The sequence below is a fragment of the Bufo gargarizans genome, chromosome 4 (genome assembly GCF_014858855.1).
Source record: "Bufo gargarizans isolate SCDJY-AF-19 chromosome 4, ASM1485885v1, whole genome shotgun sequence".
Classification (NCBI taxonomy): Eukaryota; Metazoa; Chordata; class Amphibia; order Anura; family Bufonidae; genus Bufo; species Bufo gargarizans.
In genome coordinates, this window is record NC_058083.1 from 425,174,655 (window position 1) to 425,195,446 (window position 20,792).

Sequence of the window (20,792 nt, forward strand, 5' to 3'; positions counted from 1 at the left end):
AAAAAAAATATTAAAATGGAAAATCTGCCAAAAAAGTGAAATTTTGAAATTGTATCTCTATTTTCTATTAAATCTTGTGCAACACCTAAAGGGTTAACAAAGTTTGTAAAATCAGTTTTGAATACCTTGAGGGGTGTAGTTTCTTAGATGGGGTCACTTTTATGGAGTTTCTACTCTAGGGGTGCATCAGGGGGGCTTCAAATGGGACATGGTGTCAAAAAAACCAGTCCAGCAAAATCTGCCTTCCAAAAACCGTATGGCATTCCTTTCCTTCTGCGCCCTGCCGTGTGCCCGTACAGCAGTTTACAACCACATATGAGGTGTTTCTGTAAACTACAGAATCAGGGCCAGAAATAATGAGTTTTGTTTGGCTGTTAACCCTTGCTTTGTAACTGGAAAAAAAATATTAAAATGGAAAATCTGCCAAAAAAGTGAAATTTTGAAATTGTATCTCTATTTTCTATTAAATCTTGTGCAACACCTAAAGGGTTAACAAAGTTTGTAAAATCAGTTTTGAATACCTTGAGGGGTGTAGTTTCTTAGATGGGGTCACTTTTATGGAGTTTCTACTCTAGGGGTGCATCAGGGGGGCTTCAAATGGGACATGGTGTCAAAAAAACCAGTCCAGCAAAATCTGCCTTCCAAAAACCGTATGGCATTCCTTTCCTTCTGCGCCCTGCCGTGTGCCCGTACAGCAGTTTACAACCACATATGAGGTGTTTCTGTAAACTACAGAATCAGGGCCAGAAATAATGAGTTTTGTTTGGCTGTTAACCCTTGCTTTGTAACTGGAAAAAAAATATTAAAATGGAAAATCTGCCAAAAAAGCGAAATTTTGAAATTGTATCTCTATTTTCTATTAAATCTTGTGCAACACCTAAAGGGTTAACAAAGTTTGTAAAATCAGTTTTGAATACCTTGAGGGGTGTAGTTTCTTAGATGGGGTCACTTTTATGGAGTTTCTACTCTAGGGGTGCATCAGGGGGCTTCAAATGGGACATGGTGTCAAAGAAACTGTCCAGCAAAACATGCCTTCCAAAAACCAAACGGCGCACCTTTCACTCTACGCCCCGCTGTGTGGCCGTACAGTAGTTTACGGCCACATATGGCGTGTTTCTGTAAACGGCAGAGTCAGGGCAATAAAGATACAGTCTTGTTTGGCTGTTAACCCTTGCTTTGTTAGTGGAAAAAATGGGTTAAAATGGAAAATTAGGCAAAAAAATGAAATTCTCAAATTTCATCCCCATTTGCCAATAACTCTTGTGCAACACCTAAAGGGTTAACAAAGTTTGTAAAATCAGTTTTGAATACCTTGAGGGGTGTAGTTTCTTAGATGGGGTCACTTTTATGGAGTTTCTACTCTAGGGGTGCATCAGGGGGCTTCAAATGGGACATGGTGTCAAAAAACCAGTCCAGCAAAATCTGGCTTCCAAAAACCATACGGCGCACCTTTCACTCTACGCCCCGCTGTGTGGCCGTACAGTAGTTTACGGCCACATATGGGGTGTTTCTGTAAACGGCAGAGTCAGGGCAATAAAGATACAGTCTTGTTTGACTGTTAACCCTTGCTTTGTTAGTGGAAAAAATGGGTTAAAATGGAAAATTAGGCAATAAAAGGAAATTCTCAAATTTCATCCCCATTTGCCAATAACTCTTGTGCAACACCTAAAGGGTTAACAAAGTTTGTAAAATCAGTTTTGAATACCTTGAGGGGTGTAGTTTATAGAATGGGGTCATTTTTGGGTGGTTTCTATTATGTAAGCCTCGCAAAGTGACTTCAGACCTGAACTCGTCCCTAAAAATTGGGTTTTTGTAAATTTCTGAAAAATTTCAAGATTTGCTTCTAAACTTCTAAGCCTTGTAACATCCCCAAAAAATAAAATATCATTCCCAAAATAATTCAAACATGAAGTAGACATATGGGGAATGTTAAGTCATCACAATTTTTGGGGGTATTACTATGTATTACAGAAGTAGAGAAACTGAAACTTTGAAATTTGCAAATTTTTCCCAATTTTTGGTAAATTTGACTTTTTTTTATGCAAAAAAAAATATTTTTTTAACTTTATTTTACCAGTGTCATGAAGTACAATATGTGACGAAAAAACAATCTCAGAATGGCCTGGATAAGTCAAAGCGTTTTAAAGTTATCAGCACTTAAAGTGACACTGGTCAGATTTTCAAAAAATGGCCTGGTCCTAAGGTGTAAAAAGGCTGTGTCCCTAAGGGGTTAAAACACTTACTTATCCAGGGCATTCGGAGATAGTTTTTTCGTCACATATTGTACTTCATGACACTGGAAAAATTGAGTAAAAAAAAAATAATTTCAAAAAAATTTTAAATTTTGGGAATGACATAAAATTTTTAGGGGACGTTACAAGGCTTAGAAGTTTAGCAGCAAATCTCGAAAATTTTCAAAAACCCACTATTTAAGGACCAGTTCAGGTCTGAAGTCACTTTGTGAGGCTTACATAATAGAAACCACCCAAAAATTACCCCATTCTAGAAACTACACCCCTCAAGGTATTCAAAACGGATTTTATAAACATCGTTAACCCTTTAGGTGTTCCACAAGAGTTCATGGCAAATGGAGATTAAATTTAACAATTTAAATTTTTGGGGAAATTTTCTATTTTAATCCAAAAATTATCTCCAAATGGCCTGGATAAGTAAAAGTGTTTTAAAGTTATTCACACATAAAGTGACACTGGTCATATTAGCAAATATTTATTGCCCCGATTCTGTAGTTTACAGAAACACCACATACTGCATGTGGCCGTAAACTAGTGTACGGGCACACGGTAGGGCGTAGAGGGAAAGGAGCACTGTGTGGTTTTTGGAAGGCAAATTTTGCTGGACTGGTTTATTTACACCATGTCCCATTTGAAGCCCCCCTTATGCACCCCTACAGTAGAAACTCCATAAAAGTGACCCCATTTTGGAAACTACAGGATAAGGTGGCAGGTTTCTTCTGACTATTTTTAGGGTACATATGATTTTTGGTTGCTCTATATTCGATTTTTGTGAGGCAAGGTTACCAAAATAGAAATTCTGAAATTTCATCTACATTTGCCATAAACTGTTGAGGAACAGCTAAAGGGTTCTTCCAGCTCATCCGGCTCAGACTTGACAAAGGGGACCCTAGTACCCCGAAACGCGTTGTCTCACGAATAAATATAATACTGCTGAAACCAAAATATTGTCTACGACCGGTTGTCTCGCGCACCCTCTGTGGACCATACACTCTACCTAAGGTCCAGCGTACTTTTCTTCATACCATTACCCGAGTGGCAGTACCCGAGTGGCAGGGTGGCTCCTGCCCAAGGTGATCGGACGAATCTAGGCTGCACCGTTACTCATCTACACTTTACCTCCATTGCAGTTGCATCCAATTGATGCAACCGCAATAGTTGAGCAAACCATTTATTTTATTAGAAATTTGATTTGCTGAATTTACTTACCCTATGAGCGCCTTTCTCTATCTTATTGACCATTATCTGCCACACAGTATGGTGTCCTTAAACCCATACTACTAGGTGCCCAGGTGTGAGACTTCTGTTTTTACAGTGTCTGTCACCATGGATTTCTTATACACAGGGCTAAATAAGCACTGTCTAATGAAGAAAGACTGCATCAATACCTTGTCAACACAGAGATCACATAATTGCCAGAAACCCCCAGCATGGCAAGGCCGCTGACTCTCTGCGGACCCCAGTGGCGGGGTACATATCTAAACTATGCAAAAATAGGTGAAGGAATGAGGGGGGGGGAAGGGAAGAGAAAATAATAGTATCTAGGGAGGCATGGAAGGACCAGAGAGGAATAAGTAGATCTTGATTGCTGGGCAATGTGATCTGCTGTATTAACTTAGCCCATTTTGGAATAAAAGATGCAATAAGAATGGGTCGTGAGACTAGTATCATCATTTCAAAAAGAACGCAGCCAATTTTTTGTAATTATTACGACCCTGTAAATGGTCTAAAAAATAATTGATACCCCTTTTCCTCCCTGCCATGCGCTAGTCAAGGCTGGAAGGACTGAAATTCAGCCCTGGCATTATAAAACTGACTGGCCGACTTGAAGTGTGGTGAATATGAAATATGTTTGTGAAAAGAGTTTCTAATAGTGTTGGCTATTCCTAGAATTACAGCTCCGTTCTATTAACTTGCATTGGACTGAACTGCTCTCAATTGTAATGCAAGGCATACTGTAGTCATTACTAGAACTATGAGCTATCCCTGGCAAACAATGAGGGTAGTGCCAGGACCCCTTCAAATAGCTGACCAGCAGGGGTGCCAAGAGTCAGCCCCCCACCAAGCTAATATTGATGACCTACTGTATCGCAGTAATAGATAAACTAGATTAGGGGGACAAGAAAGTCAGCTGTACCCCGCTGAGAGTGAGAGGGCACCCTGCTCTACCCAGCACCTGAAGTAGAGACAAAGAGATTCCAAATCCAGAAAAGTGAGTACCGTTGAGGGAGGAAGCAGCAATGCCTACCACATCTGGGAGTATCACAGCACATAGCCTGCCCAGAAGCATCACAGACACCCTTCCCAAAGGGATATGCACCAACTTTACTGCTATTACCCAGAGCAACACAAGACCAGAGTATGCAACTGTATATGCAAGAAGCCATGGGTGGAAATGTGTGCAGCAGATTGTTCTGATATGTATCCTGGGCAAGATGAATGTGCCACGTCTGACAGTGCCCAATCTTGGTGCAATGAGCCTAAAGTGGTGCTGCCGGAGCCGAGGTACTGCTGTATTGACTGAGTCCATTTCATCTAAGGGACAATGTAGGGGCGATGCTGCTTTAACCAAGCCCCTTTTAGCCCAGAGACTGACAGTGACCAACCCCTGCACCAGAAGCTAACAGCAGAATGGTCGATTAGAGTCCCGAAACAGTACTTAAGCCCCTATTAGTGTCCCCGCACAATACCTAAGCCCCATTAGTGCCCCCACAAAGTAGTTATGTACTCTTAGTGTCCCTTTACAGTAGTACTGCCCCCTTACATCAGTGTTGTGTCTGTAGAATTATTAAGATTAAAAATACTCACCTAGCCCCGTTTCCCTGATGAAGGGAACACAACATGCTGTCCCTAAAAGCAGGCATGATGCACACAAGGATGATTTCTGGCTTTTGGTATCTCTGGCTCATAATATCACTGCATCGTTACTACTTCTGAAGAGAACACGGGCCGAGCAATGGTGAAGAAGGAAGCTGAGGGCTCTCTGCATCACCATTGCATTACAACTATACCTGCGCCCTCAGAATGCAAATCCAGTTTAAATCCAGACATGCCACAGAAATCCAGAATGGTCCCGTTGGACCTCGGACAGCTGGGAAGTCTTTCAGGAACAAGAAAGGAGGCACCCCCCAGAATTGCCAGATGAGCGGTCCTGCCCTGCTTCCAGTTCTCCCTTCCAATAACATCGTCTTACTGGCTGTAGCAGTGATATTCCATGCAAACAGGTCACTGTGAGGAAATCACTGACCTCAACAGTACGCGGGACGTCACTGCTGAGGCCAGTGACTGGCTGACTACTGCAGCAGGGAAGACCAGAGCGCGAAGCAGGGGTGATATGGGGTCCGTATCAATTATTTTGTTATTTTACAACTTACAGGGGATAGCTACTTTAATGACCATGGCTCAAAGAGTATTCCAATCTTAATAATTTAGCAGATAACAATACCCATTTGAATGCGACAGCCAGAAGAGACAGGGATAATGCTAACAGCCAAACTGGCCGAGCTACGTAGTCTCCAGAACTCTGACGGTAGTGAATATGAGTTCTGCTGTTTCCATTGCATCCAAGTCCCAAAAACTGAGTTGCTCCCACAATTCTGCTGTTTTAGTAATCCTGACCACCTCTCGATGCTGCATGAAGACTGGTACTATCATCTCGACTAGTTAGGACGTACTACATTACAGTACATTATAGTGTAAACACAAAATACTTAATCCATAAGAACGCTTGGCGTTTAAATATGTGATAACTTGTTGCTCAATATAAATACTTACAGGCATAGGATTCTGTAAATCTGAATTACCTTTGCATCTGACGAGTCCATTTCTTCGTTTGTATTTGCTTTTTCACTGAGCTGATTGTGATTTTTATTCACAAAAGGGGTCTGAAAATGGTTCACTGTAGGTTGCTTATTTGGTGGTCGGTGTCCAAGACTCCCAGAACTTCTCAGTAAAATATTTTGTGAAAATAAAGATGTACATGGCTCTTCAGATTTCTGCTTTAGCAGCAATTTAGCATGCTGAGTACTATGAATTACTCTGTGAGAGGATGAGCCTGACTGCAGACCTAAGGGTAACCCTTTCGGATCTACAGTACCAGCTTTTGCTTTCTCTATTCTAGATTGTGGAATAGGATATGGTGCTTCTGGACCTGTGGCATTAGCATTTAGAGAAAACGAATATGACCGTCGCTTTCTTGGATGGTCATCATCAACAAACTCTATAAGAAATGCAGTTTGACTTGCCGTGTCTTGCTGCCTTCCCCCAGCATGAATTTTAAGATCCAACATTCTCTGTTCTAGGCTTTTTTGTTTTGCATGGTCTTTATGATGGGTAGATCTGTTTAACCGTTTAAGAGATGTACTGTTTTCATAGTCACTTTGAGTCCCATCTTCATGTTTGTTACCTAAAAAGAAAAAGGTGTGTAAAGACCATAAAGTGTTGCTGTTCATACGAGCATGGACATTTCACTTAATGCCACACTCAGCATGGAAACCGCAGCAGGTAACCTCACACAGATAAGACCCACTGGCAGAAATGTGAGGGTCGGCCTTGGATTTCTGCCCTGAAATCCGCTGCAAAAACATGCTTCATGGGACCTTAAAGAGAATCTGTCACTAGGAAATTCACTATTAAACCAGGCACAGTGACATGTAGGGCCAGCTCTGCTGAGTGTAATGATACTTTGATCCTTTACTTCATTCTGGTGAAAAAGTACTTGTAATCCATATGCAAACGAGCAGTTACATGCACTGAGAGCATGCCGCAAATGAGCCCTTACCGCTACTCCGATGCCTTCGCCCTGTGCCAGTCATTGCACTGGTTGCCTATACAATAGAGCTGGTATCAGCAACCTCCAGCTGTTCTGAAAATACAACTCTCTAAATACTCCACTCCCTTCTATGTGAGTTCGAAGAACAGCTGAGCATGTTGCATGATGAGCTGCAACAGTTCTCTGGATTCTGGCACCATCTTTAAAGTAACTTCTGCTGTACATGTATAGCGGAGGTCGTCAAAGGGGTTAACTAGCTGCACTTTGCCTTTTTGAACACTTTTTCCAAGTCCAGGGGAAGGAGAACTGGTTTTTCTCACCCGTCTGGATGGTTGTGGACCCAGTCAAGAGCAGTCAGTACGATTCTAATGTTGACCTCCCCTGAAAAAAATCCAGCCTGTGGAGGGGCAATAAGAACAGGAAGAGAACTTGCAAGTTTTACTGCCAATATTTTTAGACAGGATCTTAGGATTGAGGTTGATGAAAGATATAGAGAGCTATTAGCCTGGCCATAAAGGGTATTTTCATGGCTTCAGAAATGTTTTCCCTCTATCTGGGGCTTCTACCCCTTTCAGTGCCACGTTGCACAATGCCAGCAAAGGAGATGTGACTGCGTCTACCATTATTTTATACAATTCCCCTTTATATCTATCCAGGCCTGGCACTTGAGCTTCTTGGATTCCTGTTCCATAACATCTGTGTTAAGCACATCTAACTTTTGTAGGGCGATTTGGAGGAAGACTTGGTCTAGAAGGGTATTTTTTAGATTGGACATGCCCTCATCATTATAAAGGGCAGTAAAGTACAGTAAAAGTCCCGCGTGGCAATAATAAGACCACGGTCTTCAGTGGTCCCACCATCACCTAGCATAATTTAGCAATATCGGACATGGTAGTTTTCCCTTTGGCCAAGTTGGATAGCATTCTCCTTGGTTCATTACTAGACTTACTGTATATAGGTTGGCATTAAAGGTGGAGAGGTGAAAAACCTCTCTCTCCATCTCCCATCAAAATTTTTACGCAGTTTGTTTTATGTTTCTCTGTGGGGTCATGTACACAAAGTCTGGCCACTATTCTTGGAGTTTAGCTAAGAAAGAAAATGCAACAGAAAGCGTCAAAGAAAATCTGGGCCTCAGGAATATATATTATGGATTACCATCAAGATTGGGGCGTGATCAAAGAACCAGGTCACCTATCTCTGCTGTCTCCAATCTGGGCTGAAGTGTGGAATGGATAAAAATGTAGTCTATGCAGGACCATGATTCTTGAGATTGATAGAAAAAGGTATATCTTCTATCATCTGATTTAAAAGGACACAACATGCCTATTAGCATAGCATGTTCGGTGAATGGCTGTGAGACCTTGTCATGTACCCCTGTCACCTTCAGCTGAGAAGTACCTGGCCCACCCAAATGGTTTTCAGTCAAAGTCTCCTGCTTGTGAGTGAGTCAAGTTTTTAAGATGATGCAGGATGAGGATTTGCTTATTTGGGGACCTTAGTCCCTTAATGTTCCAGGATAGTAATGTCATAGTGGTGAGTCACAATTGGCAACCACCAAGGTGGGAAACGTTTCTAGATATCATTCTGTGTCTTGGCTATAAGTATGTGATGTCCCAGAGTACAAGTTTCAGGGGCAACATTGTCTGCATTGTCCCCCTAAAAATATATATTGCTCTCCCTCCCCAACAGAACTCCTAACAAAATTCCTTCCAGTATGCACTCGTTTCTGAGACTGCACTGTTCCCAACCCGTATCGTATAACAAATAAAGTGATGGGAGCAGGGACAGCTCTATAACTATACAGGTAAACTCTATACCTGGGGTCTAAGTTTCACCAAACCTGGTTTGTAACCCATGAAATAGGTCATAGTCCACTTGCCCTTTGGGAATAAAATGATTTTCAGTCAGGGGTGCATGAAGCAGATCCCTTCATCTGTTTTGGCAGTCGTTGGTCCTTTGGAGCTGGATCATTGTCGCTGGATATTCCAGGACTCCTGACCATGACCTACCATGGCCGTGGGCTGCTTTTCTTTTGTAGTTCCTTATCTAAGAAAAAAGTATGCGCTTCCCCAGGGGTGAAGGATGTTCCCTCTGTAAATGTAATCCACAATATGGGTACTGCAGTTGAATGTGATTCTGCTTGTTGCAGAGCTGGGAGGAAGTCTTCCAAAATAGCAACCTTTTTTGTGACAGCTGCTGAGTAATCAGCAAAGAGCAAAATAGGGGATCCCTGAAGCAGTAGGGGTTATTTCTCTGCCATATAATCCCTCAGAATGTCCTGTCTATCGTTGTAGTTTAAGAAGCGCATGATGACCTGGTGAGGCTGTCTGCCATTTCCCGAGTCAGCTCATGTACGGAGTGCCACACAATGCACACGCTCGACTCTGCAGCCTCCTGATATGCCCAAGGACATCGCTGAGTCTTTCTCGCCGAGATCTTTCAGTTATTGAGGCTTTACCTGGTCTGTCAGACCTACCCAGCTTAGGTTATTGTGACAGGACAAGTTTTCAAGATCATCCAACCAGTCCTGTTAAGCTGCACTTTCTTTGGGGAGGCTTTGAAGGTGGGAGTTCTCCCAGTAGGAAACCTCCTCCATGAAGGAGACTCGTGGCTCTCTTTCATCCACCCTCTCCTTCTTATGTGACAGGGTCTAGAACCTCGTCAATTAAGGAGGGTAAGGGGCTTACGAGGATGCAGAAGGAGTAATTGTACACAGAGTGGCTTGCGCCCGCCCTCGGTGGATTTCACAGATCATTTGCACTTTTTTTCTCCAGAATGAAGCAAGAAATAGGTAAGTGAAATATATCATTACATTCAGCTAAGCTAGCCCTTTAAGGAAGTGTGCCTGGTTTAACCCTGAATTTCCTGGTGACAGACTCCTTTTAATGTAAAGTTGCATAATATATAAAACAAAGAAGAAAAATACAGTATTTTGTTTAAAATATATTACCTTGTATCCTTTTTAAGTATACCGGTACATCACTTTTAACACTTTTTGTATCTTCCTCAGCTGCTTCTTTCAGCAAACGGGGTGGATTATTTTGTGCTAACCAGTCAGCTACCTTACTTTCGGCAGCAATCAGTTCTGTATTTAACCCAGCAAGGTCCTTATCTCCAATGGATGAAGGCTTCTTTGCCTTTTGACGGTGGTCTGTGAACTTTGTTATATGATCTTTAATGGTTACCTTTCCTGGAGAACTTTCATCAAACTCTATTGTAAAGGAAGCATGTCCTGAGCCTGACCCTTGCTGGCAGTGTGGGTCTAATGTCGCAATTTCATATATAATATTTCCCTCTCCATCAGATTTTTGTTGGAGTTCCTTATTAGGGATTTCAAAATAATTTGATTCTCTGCAATATGAATTGAGAGCTTCTCCCTTTGTTGATGTTGCCTGTTCACCAGCTTTTTTCCCAACTTTGCCGCAACCTAGAACATAACAAAAACATGTATTCCATTTATTGAAAACACTTTTTTACTTAAACCTATAAGGGAAGGGTCACACAGCTTTTTGTGGCAGTTTTTGATGCAGTTTTTTTTTATTTTAAGCCAAAGTCAGTAGAGTGTTGGAAGGGAATGAGAAATATGAAGGACTCCTCCTTCCTGGTGTATCCACTTCTGGCTTTGGTTAAAAAAAAACAAAAAAAACTGTGAGGTGGTTTTCACGCACAGATTTAGTTATTTATTTAATTTTTATTATAGAAAAAGCAACTGCAGTTTTTGATGTTGATTTATGAGCCAAAGCCAGAAGTGGGTCCTGAAGGGGTTAATATGTATATATATATATATATATATATATATATATATATATATTTATTTATAAGACCCTGTTTGAATGGATTAATAAAAAAAATATAATAATAATATTGTATTTTTCGCCCCATAAAACGCATTATTTTTCCCCAAAAAGTGGGGGAAAAATGCCTCTGCCTCTTATGGGGTGAATACTAATAAGCGCTTCTATTATGGAAGGGCTCATTAGTACTGCAGGACCAGGAAGCGGTAAAGGCTCTGTACTCACCGCTTCCTGGTCCCCGATTCACAGCACAGTCGTGGGCAGGAGGAAGAGGATCGCGATGTAGGTGAGGAGCAGTGGCGTCCGGAGCAGGAGAGGTAAGTGTTTTATTTTATAAAACATGAGGCAATCTGGGGCAATATGGAGATGCTGGGGGATGATCAGGGGCAATATGGAGATGCTGGGGGTGGATTAAGAGCTAATATGGAGATGCTGGGGGCTGATTAAGGGCTAATATGAAGATGCTGGGGGTTTATCAGGGGCAATATGGAGATGCTGGGGGATGATCAGGGGCAATGGGGGCTGATATGAGGCAATGGGGACTGCTGGGGGCTGATGAAAGGCATGGGGCTCTTATCTGAGATCTGATTGAGGGTCTGATCTGAGGTCTTGTTGGGGTCTTATTAACATTGGGGGTCTGATTGCTGGTCTGAACTGAGGTCTAATGAAAAATATTTTTTTCTTACTGTCCTTGTATAAAACCTCTAATGTGCGTCTTATAGGGGGGAAAATATGGTAAATCCAAACGTTTTTAATCAGCGATTTTAAACTGCCATTTTTCGATTTTAAACTGACAGTATTTTAATCCAATTTTTGTTTTTCCGTTTTTTTCTTTCTACCTTTCAATAGCCACAATTTATAAACTTTTTGTTCACATAGCCACGAGGGCATATTTTTTCTTGTATTTTTTAATGGAAGTATTTATTATAAACCTTTAAAAAAAAAAAAAAAAACATTTCTTTGCATTGCTATTTTCTGAAACCCATAACCATTTTTTTTGTATTTTGGCCTACAGAGCTGTATGAGGGCTTGTTTTTGTGGGGGCAAAATATAGTTTTTATTGGTACCATTTTGGGGCATGTATGACTTTTTGTATTATTTTTTTGGGGTAGTAAAGTGACCAAAAAAAGGAAGAATCGTTACGGCGTTCACGGCGTAGCAGAAGTATATTGATATTTTAATAGTTTGCACGTTTTCAGATGCGGTTCTACCTGTTTACTTAGATTCACTCATCTCCACTATCAATATACAACTGTGTAAAACATAAATAAATGTAAATAAAAACAGTATGCAATAATTTGCAAATCTCATAGACCCTTATTCAAAGGGGTTCTGCAGTTTTTTTAACTGATGATCTATCCTCTGGATAGATCATCAGCATCTGATCGGTGGGGGTCCGACACCCGGGACCCCCGCTGATCAGCTGTTTGAGAAGGCAGCGGCGCTCCAGCAGCACCGCGGCCTTCTCACTGTTTACCGCTGGCCCAGTGACGTCACGACTAGTATCAACTGGCCTGGGCAGGGCTAAGCTCCATTCAAGTGAAAACAAGCTGCAGAACCCCTTTAAGGACATGGCTGCACAGCTTTATTTTGGGCAATCGCATATCCAAGTATTGCAGTGTAGCAGGGCAGCTATAGGAATAAATGGGGTCTCGGCATGATTTGCACGGCTGAATTTTTTTCCATTTGTGTGTCGTGGTCACAGCAAATGTGAGAGTCGCACTGTGATCCTATTCATTCCTATGGCTGCCATGTTACCCTGCGATACTCGGTTGTGCGATATGTGTCACGTCCATCTGTAGCCTTATTCATCATAGATCATTGAACACAAATTGGATGTAGAACATGAGACATTTTACAATTTTATCAAAAAATTAACTCCTTTAGGACTTTATGGCAGCAATGCATCACAAAAAAGTTGGGACAGCGCCATGTCTACCACCGTGTAGCATCCCCTCTTATTTAAACGTCCAGACTGCTGGAGTTTTGGGAGAGGGATGTTGTCACTTCTTGTCTGATGTACAGTAGAATTCTAGCTACCCAACAATCCTGGGTCTTTGATGGATTTTTCTTTTCATGATGCTCCAAATGTTTTCTATTGCCTGGACTGCAGCTCAGCACCCTGAAACTTCTGCGAAGCCATACTGTTCTGATGGACGCAGAGTGTCTTGCTAAAATATGCAAGGCCTTCCTTGAAAAAAAACATTGTCTGGATGGGAGTATATGTTCTAAAACGTCTTTATACTGAGATTTGTATAAAGATTTGTAAGCTGCCCGCACCATTTTAAATTGTTGATTCATCTGACCAAAGAACAGTGTTCCATTTTTCCTCAGTCCAGTTTAAATGGCTTGGCCAGGAGAAGACTGTGGTGTTTCAGGATTGTGTTGACATATGGCTTCTTCTTTGCATGTTACAGCTTTCACTTGCAATAGTCGACTGCACGGCGATCTAGGTTCACAGACAATGATTTCTGGAAGGGTTTCTGAGCCCATGCAGTGATTTCTGAGGGCCTGAAGATCAAGAGCATCCAATACTGACTGTTGGCCTTGTCCCTTTGAGCACATGGATTGCAGAAAATTCTCTGAATCTTTTGACATTATATACTGTAGATATGGGATAATCAACGACTCTGCCTCTCTAACATCCTCTTTTTATACCCAGTAGTAAGCTGCTCCTCCAGCTGTCTTTTTTATTAGTACCACTCAAAAACGGACCAAAAAACAGTTCCCTTTGATCTAACACACCAGGATGCATCTGTTTCGTTGTTAGGATGCGGTTTTGTTAAATCGAAACAAACCGGATCTGTCATTAAAAACAACGCAAGTCAATGGGTGATCCCCAAAAATAAATAAGATCTGGCGCTATTGACTTTTTAGTGACGGATCCGTTTCGTTCCGTTTCGATGAACGGACACAAAAATGGAGCATACCCCATTCACAATACACTAACTGTAAACTGAACTGTTTTGGTGTATCTCAAAACCGAAGTGCCAAAACGCTGATGTGAAAGTAGACTTTTCCAGCTTTGCTGAGATGCGTTGTTGCCATCAAGTTCTAAATGAGTTTTTTTATGAAATGGTAAAATGTCTCACCTTCAACATCTGATGTGTGTTCTAGTATAAAAAAATATGGGTCTATGAAATTTACATTTATTTACATTTTACACAGCGTCCCAACCTTTTTGGGAATTGAGTTGCATAATCCTTTCAACCACTGGTAGAGAGAGAGATTGTGGTTGTGTTAGTGCCTTATATCGTAAATTAGTACATGAAATGTTGGAGGAAGACCAATACCTATCGACCTTTAAGTAGTGATGCAACTATTGTTTGCAATGTAATATTTCATTGTATTATACAGGAAGGAATAAGTCCCTTTTTTACACCCTTTTTTTTTTTTTTTACGGAAAAAAAGGGTGTTTTTTTTTTTTTTTACTTCCGGAATACCTTATAATGTCCACGAAAACCTATAAAAATAAGTTTCCCCTGTCTATGTGTCACATCATTGCAGGCAGTGGGTCTCTCGTAAAGAGGCTCTGTGCCTGATTGATGGTTTATTACAGTCACTGTAACAGAAGGCTACGTGCACATCAGCGGTATTATTCCGATATTCTGTTCTGGCATAGCAACAGAATAACAGAACCCACTGGATCTGGAATATACGGGACACTGCGGGCACCCCACACCACTTTTGTGTTATGTGGCATGAATACTTAAACCCTGATGGTGGTTGGAGAAGAAATGAAACGAGTGTGGTCTGAATCTGCTTTTTAAAGATCCCTGGGACTCCTTCAGTAGACAGCTTTTCCAGCTATGGTACTGTTTGTTACCAGGAGCGTACACAGATCTCATAGGGCTCTATAGCAAAACTTAGCATGGGCCCCCTGTACCTAGTTTCCCAGTGTACTTGTGTCAATCACTCCCAGGCAATTCAGAAGATGCGCAACGCCCCAGATTTGACAAATTTGTGTTTTTGTTTTTTAATCAAGTGGAAGACATTTTTATTAAAAACAATTTGGAATAAAAAAATTGCCTTTAGCCTCACCTACTTTATCCGACTTATAGGTTGGAAAAAGTTGAACAGGTGCTTCAAATATATGACACTCATTCTGAACCCCATATTTACACCAGCTAATTGGCACATATACATTCTTACATCTCCTGCTTCTCTTCTATTTATTACAGTTAGTGGCTGCACCACTAGAGGGAGCTCAGTGAATAGGAATGAATACAACTACCACGGAAGCTGTAAGAATCTCTTTGAATTGAGCTTTGCCTAGGGGCGCTGCATCATGCAGGAAAGAGGAGAGCAAGTTCCAATGACCCCCCTCTACCTCTCTTGCAGGCACGCCACTGTTTGTTACTGTGCTGTTTTTATTCGTTTTTTGTGCCTTTTAGGAAAGAAAAAGATTTAACTTTCTTTTGTGCATGAAATCTAATGCAAAATATAATATATAATAAGGCAATGCATTTTACTGTCTCTACTATTTATGCAAGGTGCCTATACGGTGGCTCAGTGGTTAGCACTGGTGCCTTGCAGCACTGGGGTACTAGGTTTGAATCCAACCAAGGACAACATCTGCATGGAGTTTGTATGTTCTCCCCGTGTTTGTGTGGGTTTCCTCTGGGTACCTTGGTTTCCTCCCACACTCCAAAGACATACTGATAGGGACCTTAGATTGTGAGCCCCATTGGGGACAGTTCGTTGCTAATGTCTGTAAAGCGCTGCGGAATATAGTAGCGCTATATAAGTGCATTAAATAAATAATATCTTAACATAAAATACAATAAAAAAATGTTTAAAAAAATTACAGTAATAAATGTATCACACCTGTAGCGCCAGAATCTTGAAGTTTACTGTCCTTATCTTGGTTATTTGTGCCTCCTGCTCCATCTTCATCACCCCACCAAGACGGCTGTCCATACAAGGGAGTCCCACGAGGCAGCGCAGAAAGATCCACTGAGAGAAATGGAACAAATTTATACAAACTGATAAAAAGTATTAAAACAAAAAAAATAAAAAATGCAGTTTTTCAGTGCAATTGTACTGCAGGGACATAGTACTCTGTGGAGAGTGGTGGAAACAGCCGAATTGTACCTCCCACAGACTTGCCCTGTATCTGCTAAAGAGGTTTTGGCCCAATGGTAATGACAATCTGTTGTTGGCACATACTCCTCAAGTATTTGGTAGTACCATGGAGGTATCACCTATGTAGACAGCCGCTGCCCCCCCCCCCCCCCCCCAAACCCCGGCCTGGTAACTAGGAAGCCCTGGGGGTGTCTAGAGGAGTGTTTAAGGGGTCTGGAGTGTGTGACAGCAGGCAAGCATTTGCAGGATGCAGCATAGGCAGTCCTGTCATTACTGCCACCAGTTACAGCATAGAGCACATGAGGAAAACAAGATGGCGCACACCACATGATTAAGTCCCAAACTTTATTGATATCCAAAACATGATCAAAGAAAACATTAAAAACCATGAAACATGGCAGGTGTACAGCAAAAATAATAATTAAACCTACACCTTCCACACAATATTCCCCTGATAAGGTATTATATTCACAGTACAGACCAAAAGTTTCAAACTCATAAGTCAGATAAAAAACAAAGGGGGTCATTTATTAAGACCTCCGGTGTTAATCCCCATATGCATGCCTCTATATACGTTTGGCGCTTGGTTCCACCAGCTGTGAAATATGGTTTCAACTATGCCAGCTGCCTTGGAAGCGAGACTGGCAGGCAGGCCTGTCCTCTTCCCCACCACACCCCCTTTTTCCACCACCTCGGAAAAAAGTGGCGTGAGTGGGTTAAAGTCACAGATTTTGCGGAAAACCTCTTTGCAACAAAATCTGCACCTTAAATATGCAAAAAGTAATAATAAATTACTCCCCCCCCCCTGAAGTCTACAAAGTGACTAGTACATATAAAGTGTAAATGCAGGTGAAAATGAGCATAACTGTAAATTACATCAATTAATGTCTACTGAAAGTGCTAGATGTCTGAAAAAATAAATAACATAAAAAAAAAGCCACATTTGTTACAAAAGTACATAAAATTATGCGCAGCTGTGAAATTAGATCCAAGCAGTGTCTGCAAATGTCAAAATACAATGTGTACAATATGGAAAACTTAAAATACATATGCATATAAAAAGCCGTCAATAAAGCATGCACAAGCGCACCGACAGGTAAACCACGTATGCGCAACCGCAATTAGGGTTCATTCACATGTCCGCAATTTTTTTCCGGATCAGTTCCTGATTTTGTGGGCCCATTCATTTTCAATGGGGCCAGAACGGATGCTATGTGCTGTCCGCATCTGCATTGCCGGCTCTGCAATTCCGTTCCCGAACAAAAATAGAACATGTCCTATTCTTGTCCACAGCTGCAGACAAGAAAAGGCATTTTGTATTATAGGGCCGGTGATGTGCGGTCCGCGAAATTCAGAACGCACACTGCCAGTGTCCGTTTTTTGCGGATCGAATACAGAAACAGTAAATTATTAATCACCAAACACATGAGCAATATGGGCTGGGCATAGCATTTCTACAGTATGGATCCGCAAAATACACACTCATCTACGATACCTAGCTTCAAGTGCCAGTTTGCAGAGCTGCCCAGGACTCCAACGTCACACCAGTGCAACCAGGTGGTCGGTTGGATTGCAGCAGATAATGCTTCCAGTCGGTTAAGCACCACCGTTGTCTTCCACAAAGTCCAGTCTCAGTAGCCAAGAGTCTGGTCAACAGAATCCTTGCCCTGATCCTCCTTCCTCCCACCATAGACAATCTTTGCAAACAAGTGAACCCACACTGGGATATTCCGAGGGGCTCTTTTCATCGCCATTCCTTTTATTTTGGGCCTTTCACCAAGCCCGATTGAAGAGGGACATGAGGTGATCTTGTGCCCTGATTCCCAAACTATTGAGCATCCACAGTCAGAAGAAGATGGCGGTGGGGAACGGCAATTAGCGTTTCACAAGGTTGATGATGAGGATGAGACACAATTGTCAATAAGTGAGGTTGTTGTCCGGTCAACAAGTCAGGAGGATGACTAGAGTGAGGAAGTGGAAGAGGAGGTGGTGGACGATGATATCACTGACCTAACCTGGGAAGGTGGCAAGCCGAGCGAGAACAGCAGTACAGAGGTGAAGAGATCAGCAGCACCGCAACAGGCTGGAAGAGGCAGTGGGGTGGCAAAAGGTAGAAGGTGGGCCAAACAGGCCCGCAACTGTTCCGCGGAGCACCCCCTTGTGACAATCTCCCTTGCCAAGGGGTAAGTTTTCCGCAGTCTGTCGCTATTTTTGAGGAAAGTGCAGACGATAAAAGAATTGTCATTTGCAACCTGAGCTGAACCAAAATTAGCAGGGGCGTGAACACTAACAACCTCACCACCACCAGCATAATCCGCCAGATGGCATCAAAGCACCCTAATAGATGGGCCGAACGCCTGGGTCCACAATCAGTGTCTGCGGGTCACACCACTGCCTCCTCTTCCCCTGTGATATGTGCTGGCCAATTCCCTGTCCAAGACGCATGCCGCCCGCCCTGCACCTGGACTTTTGCAAGCACCATCAGCTAGCAGATCCAGTTCAGTGTCCCAACGCAGCATACAGATGTCCATACCCCAGGCCTTAGAACGAAAGCGCAAATACCCAGCCACCCACCCACAGGCCATAGCACTAAATGAGCAGCAATTTGGAAATGTTGCCATTTAGGCTTGTGGACACTGAGGCTTTCCGCAGCCTGATGGCGGCAGCTGTCCCTCGTTACTCAGTCCCGCCACTAGTTTGCCCGGCGTGCCGTTCCCACCTTACACCAGCATGTGACCCGTAACATCACCCATTCCCTGACCAACGCAGTTATTGGGAAGTTCCACTTAACGACTGACACATAGACAAGTGCTTGACGGCACACTGGTTGAACGTTGTGAAGCCTGGGAGTGAGTCGTATCCTGGGATGGCACAGGTGCTACCGACGCCAAGGATTGCAGGCCCAACTTCAATCAGGATTTACATTTGTAGCTGAAAGCAGTGTAGCACTGCAGTGGGGAAGCAGCATCAGACCGTGCTGAAACTTGTTTGCTTAGGTGACAAACAGCACACTGTGAGGAAAAGGAGATTAGATAAGATGACCACTACATTCAAGGAACAAGGTTAGGGTGGGTTTACACTAGCGTTATGGAGTCAGTTATGGCTTTCCGTTATAACAGGGTTATAACGGAACATAACGGAATCCATAAGACGGACGGGCGGATCCGTTTTGTTGCCAATAGACTTGTATTAAGACGGAATGCAAAACGAAAGCCTCTAAATTCCGTTTGCTCTCCGTCCTAATAGAAGTCTATGAGAATCAAAACGGATCCATCTGGTTCCCGTTATGCAAGACGGAACACAAATTCCTGTCGACAGGACCCAGACGGATTCGTTATGTTTTCCCATAGACTTCTATTAGGATGTCGCAAAACGGAATGCCTATTAAAGGCGTTCGTTTTACATTCCATCCTATGGGTTCAGTTATGTTCCGTCATAACCCTGTTATAACGGAAAGCCATAACGGACTCCATTACGCTAGTGTGAACCCACCCTTATCGAAAAAACTTACAGTATTAAAAGTGCAAAGAGAAAGGGATCCAATACCCAATAAAATTCAAATCAGAAACCTTGTATCCCTTTTGTTGTCAAGATCACCCATGGGTTAGTAAAATCAGACACACTGTTAATAGCCACTTGGGTATTTTGACAAATTTTTATCCACAAGTTGCGGAATTTCAGAACCTCCCAATATTATGCTATGAAAGATCCAGTAACATTAGGGCGGACATGGGCAGTGAAAGGGGGGTGCGGAGGTGAACATACTTTCTTTGTCCACTTTAAAATTGGGAAATTTCCCTTGAAACCTTTTCTCACCTATGTATGGGCAAAACATTCCCAATTCAAGGATTTTATACGTGTGCGGCTTATGAAAGACAGATTTTCTAAACATACAGTGCCTTGCTAAAGGATTCACCACCCCCTTACTTTTTTCGTATTTTGGTGCCTCACAATCTGGAATTAACATGGATTGCTTGAGGATTTGCATCATTTAATTTACAGAGCATGCCCACAACTTTGAAGATGTTTTATTAGATTTTTTTATTGTGAAGCAAACAAATAGGACAAAATAACAGAAAAAGTCAATGTGCATAACTATTCACTCCCTAAAGTCAATACTTTGTAGAGACACCTTTTGCGGCAATCACAGCTCCAAGTCGCTTTGGATAAGTCTCTATGAGCTTGCCACATCGTAACACTGGGATTTTTGTCCATTCCTCTTTGCAAAACTGCGCCAGCTCCTTCAAGTTGGATGGTTTGCGCTTGTGAACAGCAATCTTTATGTTCGACTACAGATTTTCTATTGGATTGAGATCTGAGAACGTAACTGGAGGAAGAGTGGCGGCATTCAAAGGGGCAGAGTGGTGGTATTTGGGGCAGAGTTGCATTAGGGGCAGAGAGATTGGTGGCACATTGGGGAAAAGTGAAGGCATATTGAGGGAAGAGTGATAATGGCATACCCGTGCATGGAAGCCTGGTCAGTAGCAAACTCTTGGAGGCAACAAGGATTGTTTTATTTTTTCTACACAAAAATATAGGGGGTACAGCAGTGAGTGCTCTGTGCAGCAGAACTATCCTCCAGTGGTATTCACTGATCTGTCACCTGTGCCCTGACTACATATCTTTCCCCAGTGGCAGTCAGAACAGAAGGAGGAAGTCTGCTACAATTCTATATGCTTATGGGTGTAGCGTCTCCCTCTATCCAATGATATACATACATACACACACACACACACACACAGTACAGACCAAAAGTTTGGACACACCTTTTCCTTCAAAGAGTTTTCTTTATTTTCATGACTATGAAAATTGTAGATTCACACTGAAGGCATCAAAACTATGAATTAACACATGTGGAATTATATACATAACAACAAAGCGTGAAACAAC

The 20,792-nt window shown here is 42.2% G+C and overlaps 1 protein-coding gene across 2 annotated transcripts in view; it reads right to left on the minus strand.

Annotated features, from left to right (window-relative positions):
- The window catches only part of CEP170 (centrosomal protein 170), a 194,936-nt gene that overhangs the window by 107,098 nt on the left and 67,046 nt on the right, over positions 1-20,792 (minus strand). The window contains exons 7-9 of one of the 2 annotated variants that reach the window (XM_044290668.1): positions 15,645-15,773; positions 9,974-10,450; positions 6,497-6,657 (exon numbers count right to left, since the gene is read on the minus strand). In XM_044290668.1, the coding sequence (XP_044146603.1) occupies positions 6,497-6,657; positions 9,974-10,450; positions 15,645-15,773 (767 nt within the window). Of the gene's footprint in view, positions 1-6,055; positions 6,658-9,973; positions 10,451-15,644; positions 15,774-20,792 lie in introns of both variants that reach the window. The other variant, XM_044290667.1, reaches the window with a different exon arrangement.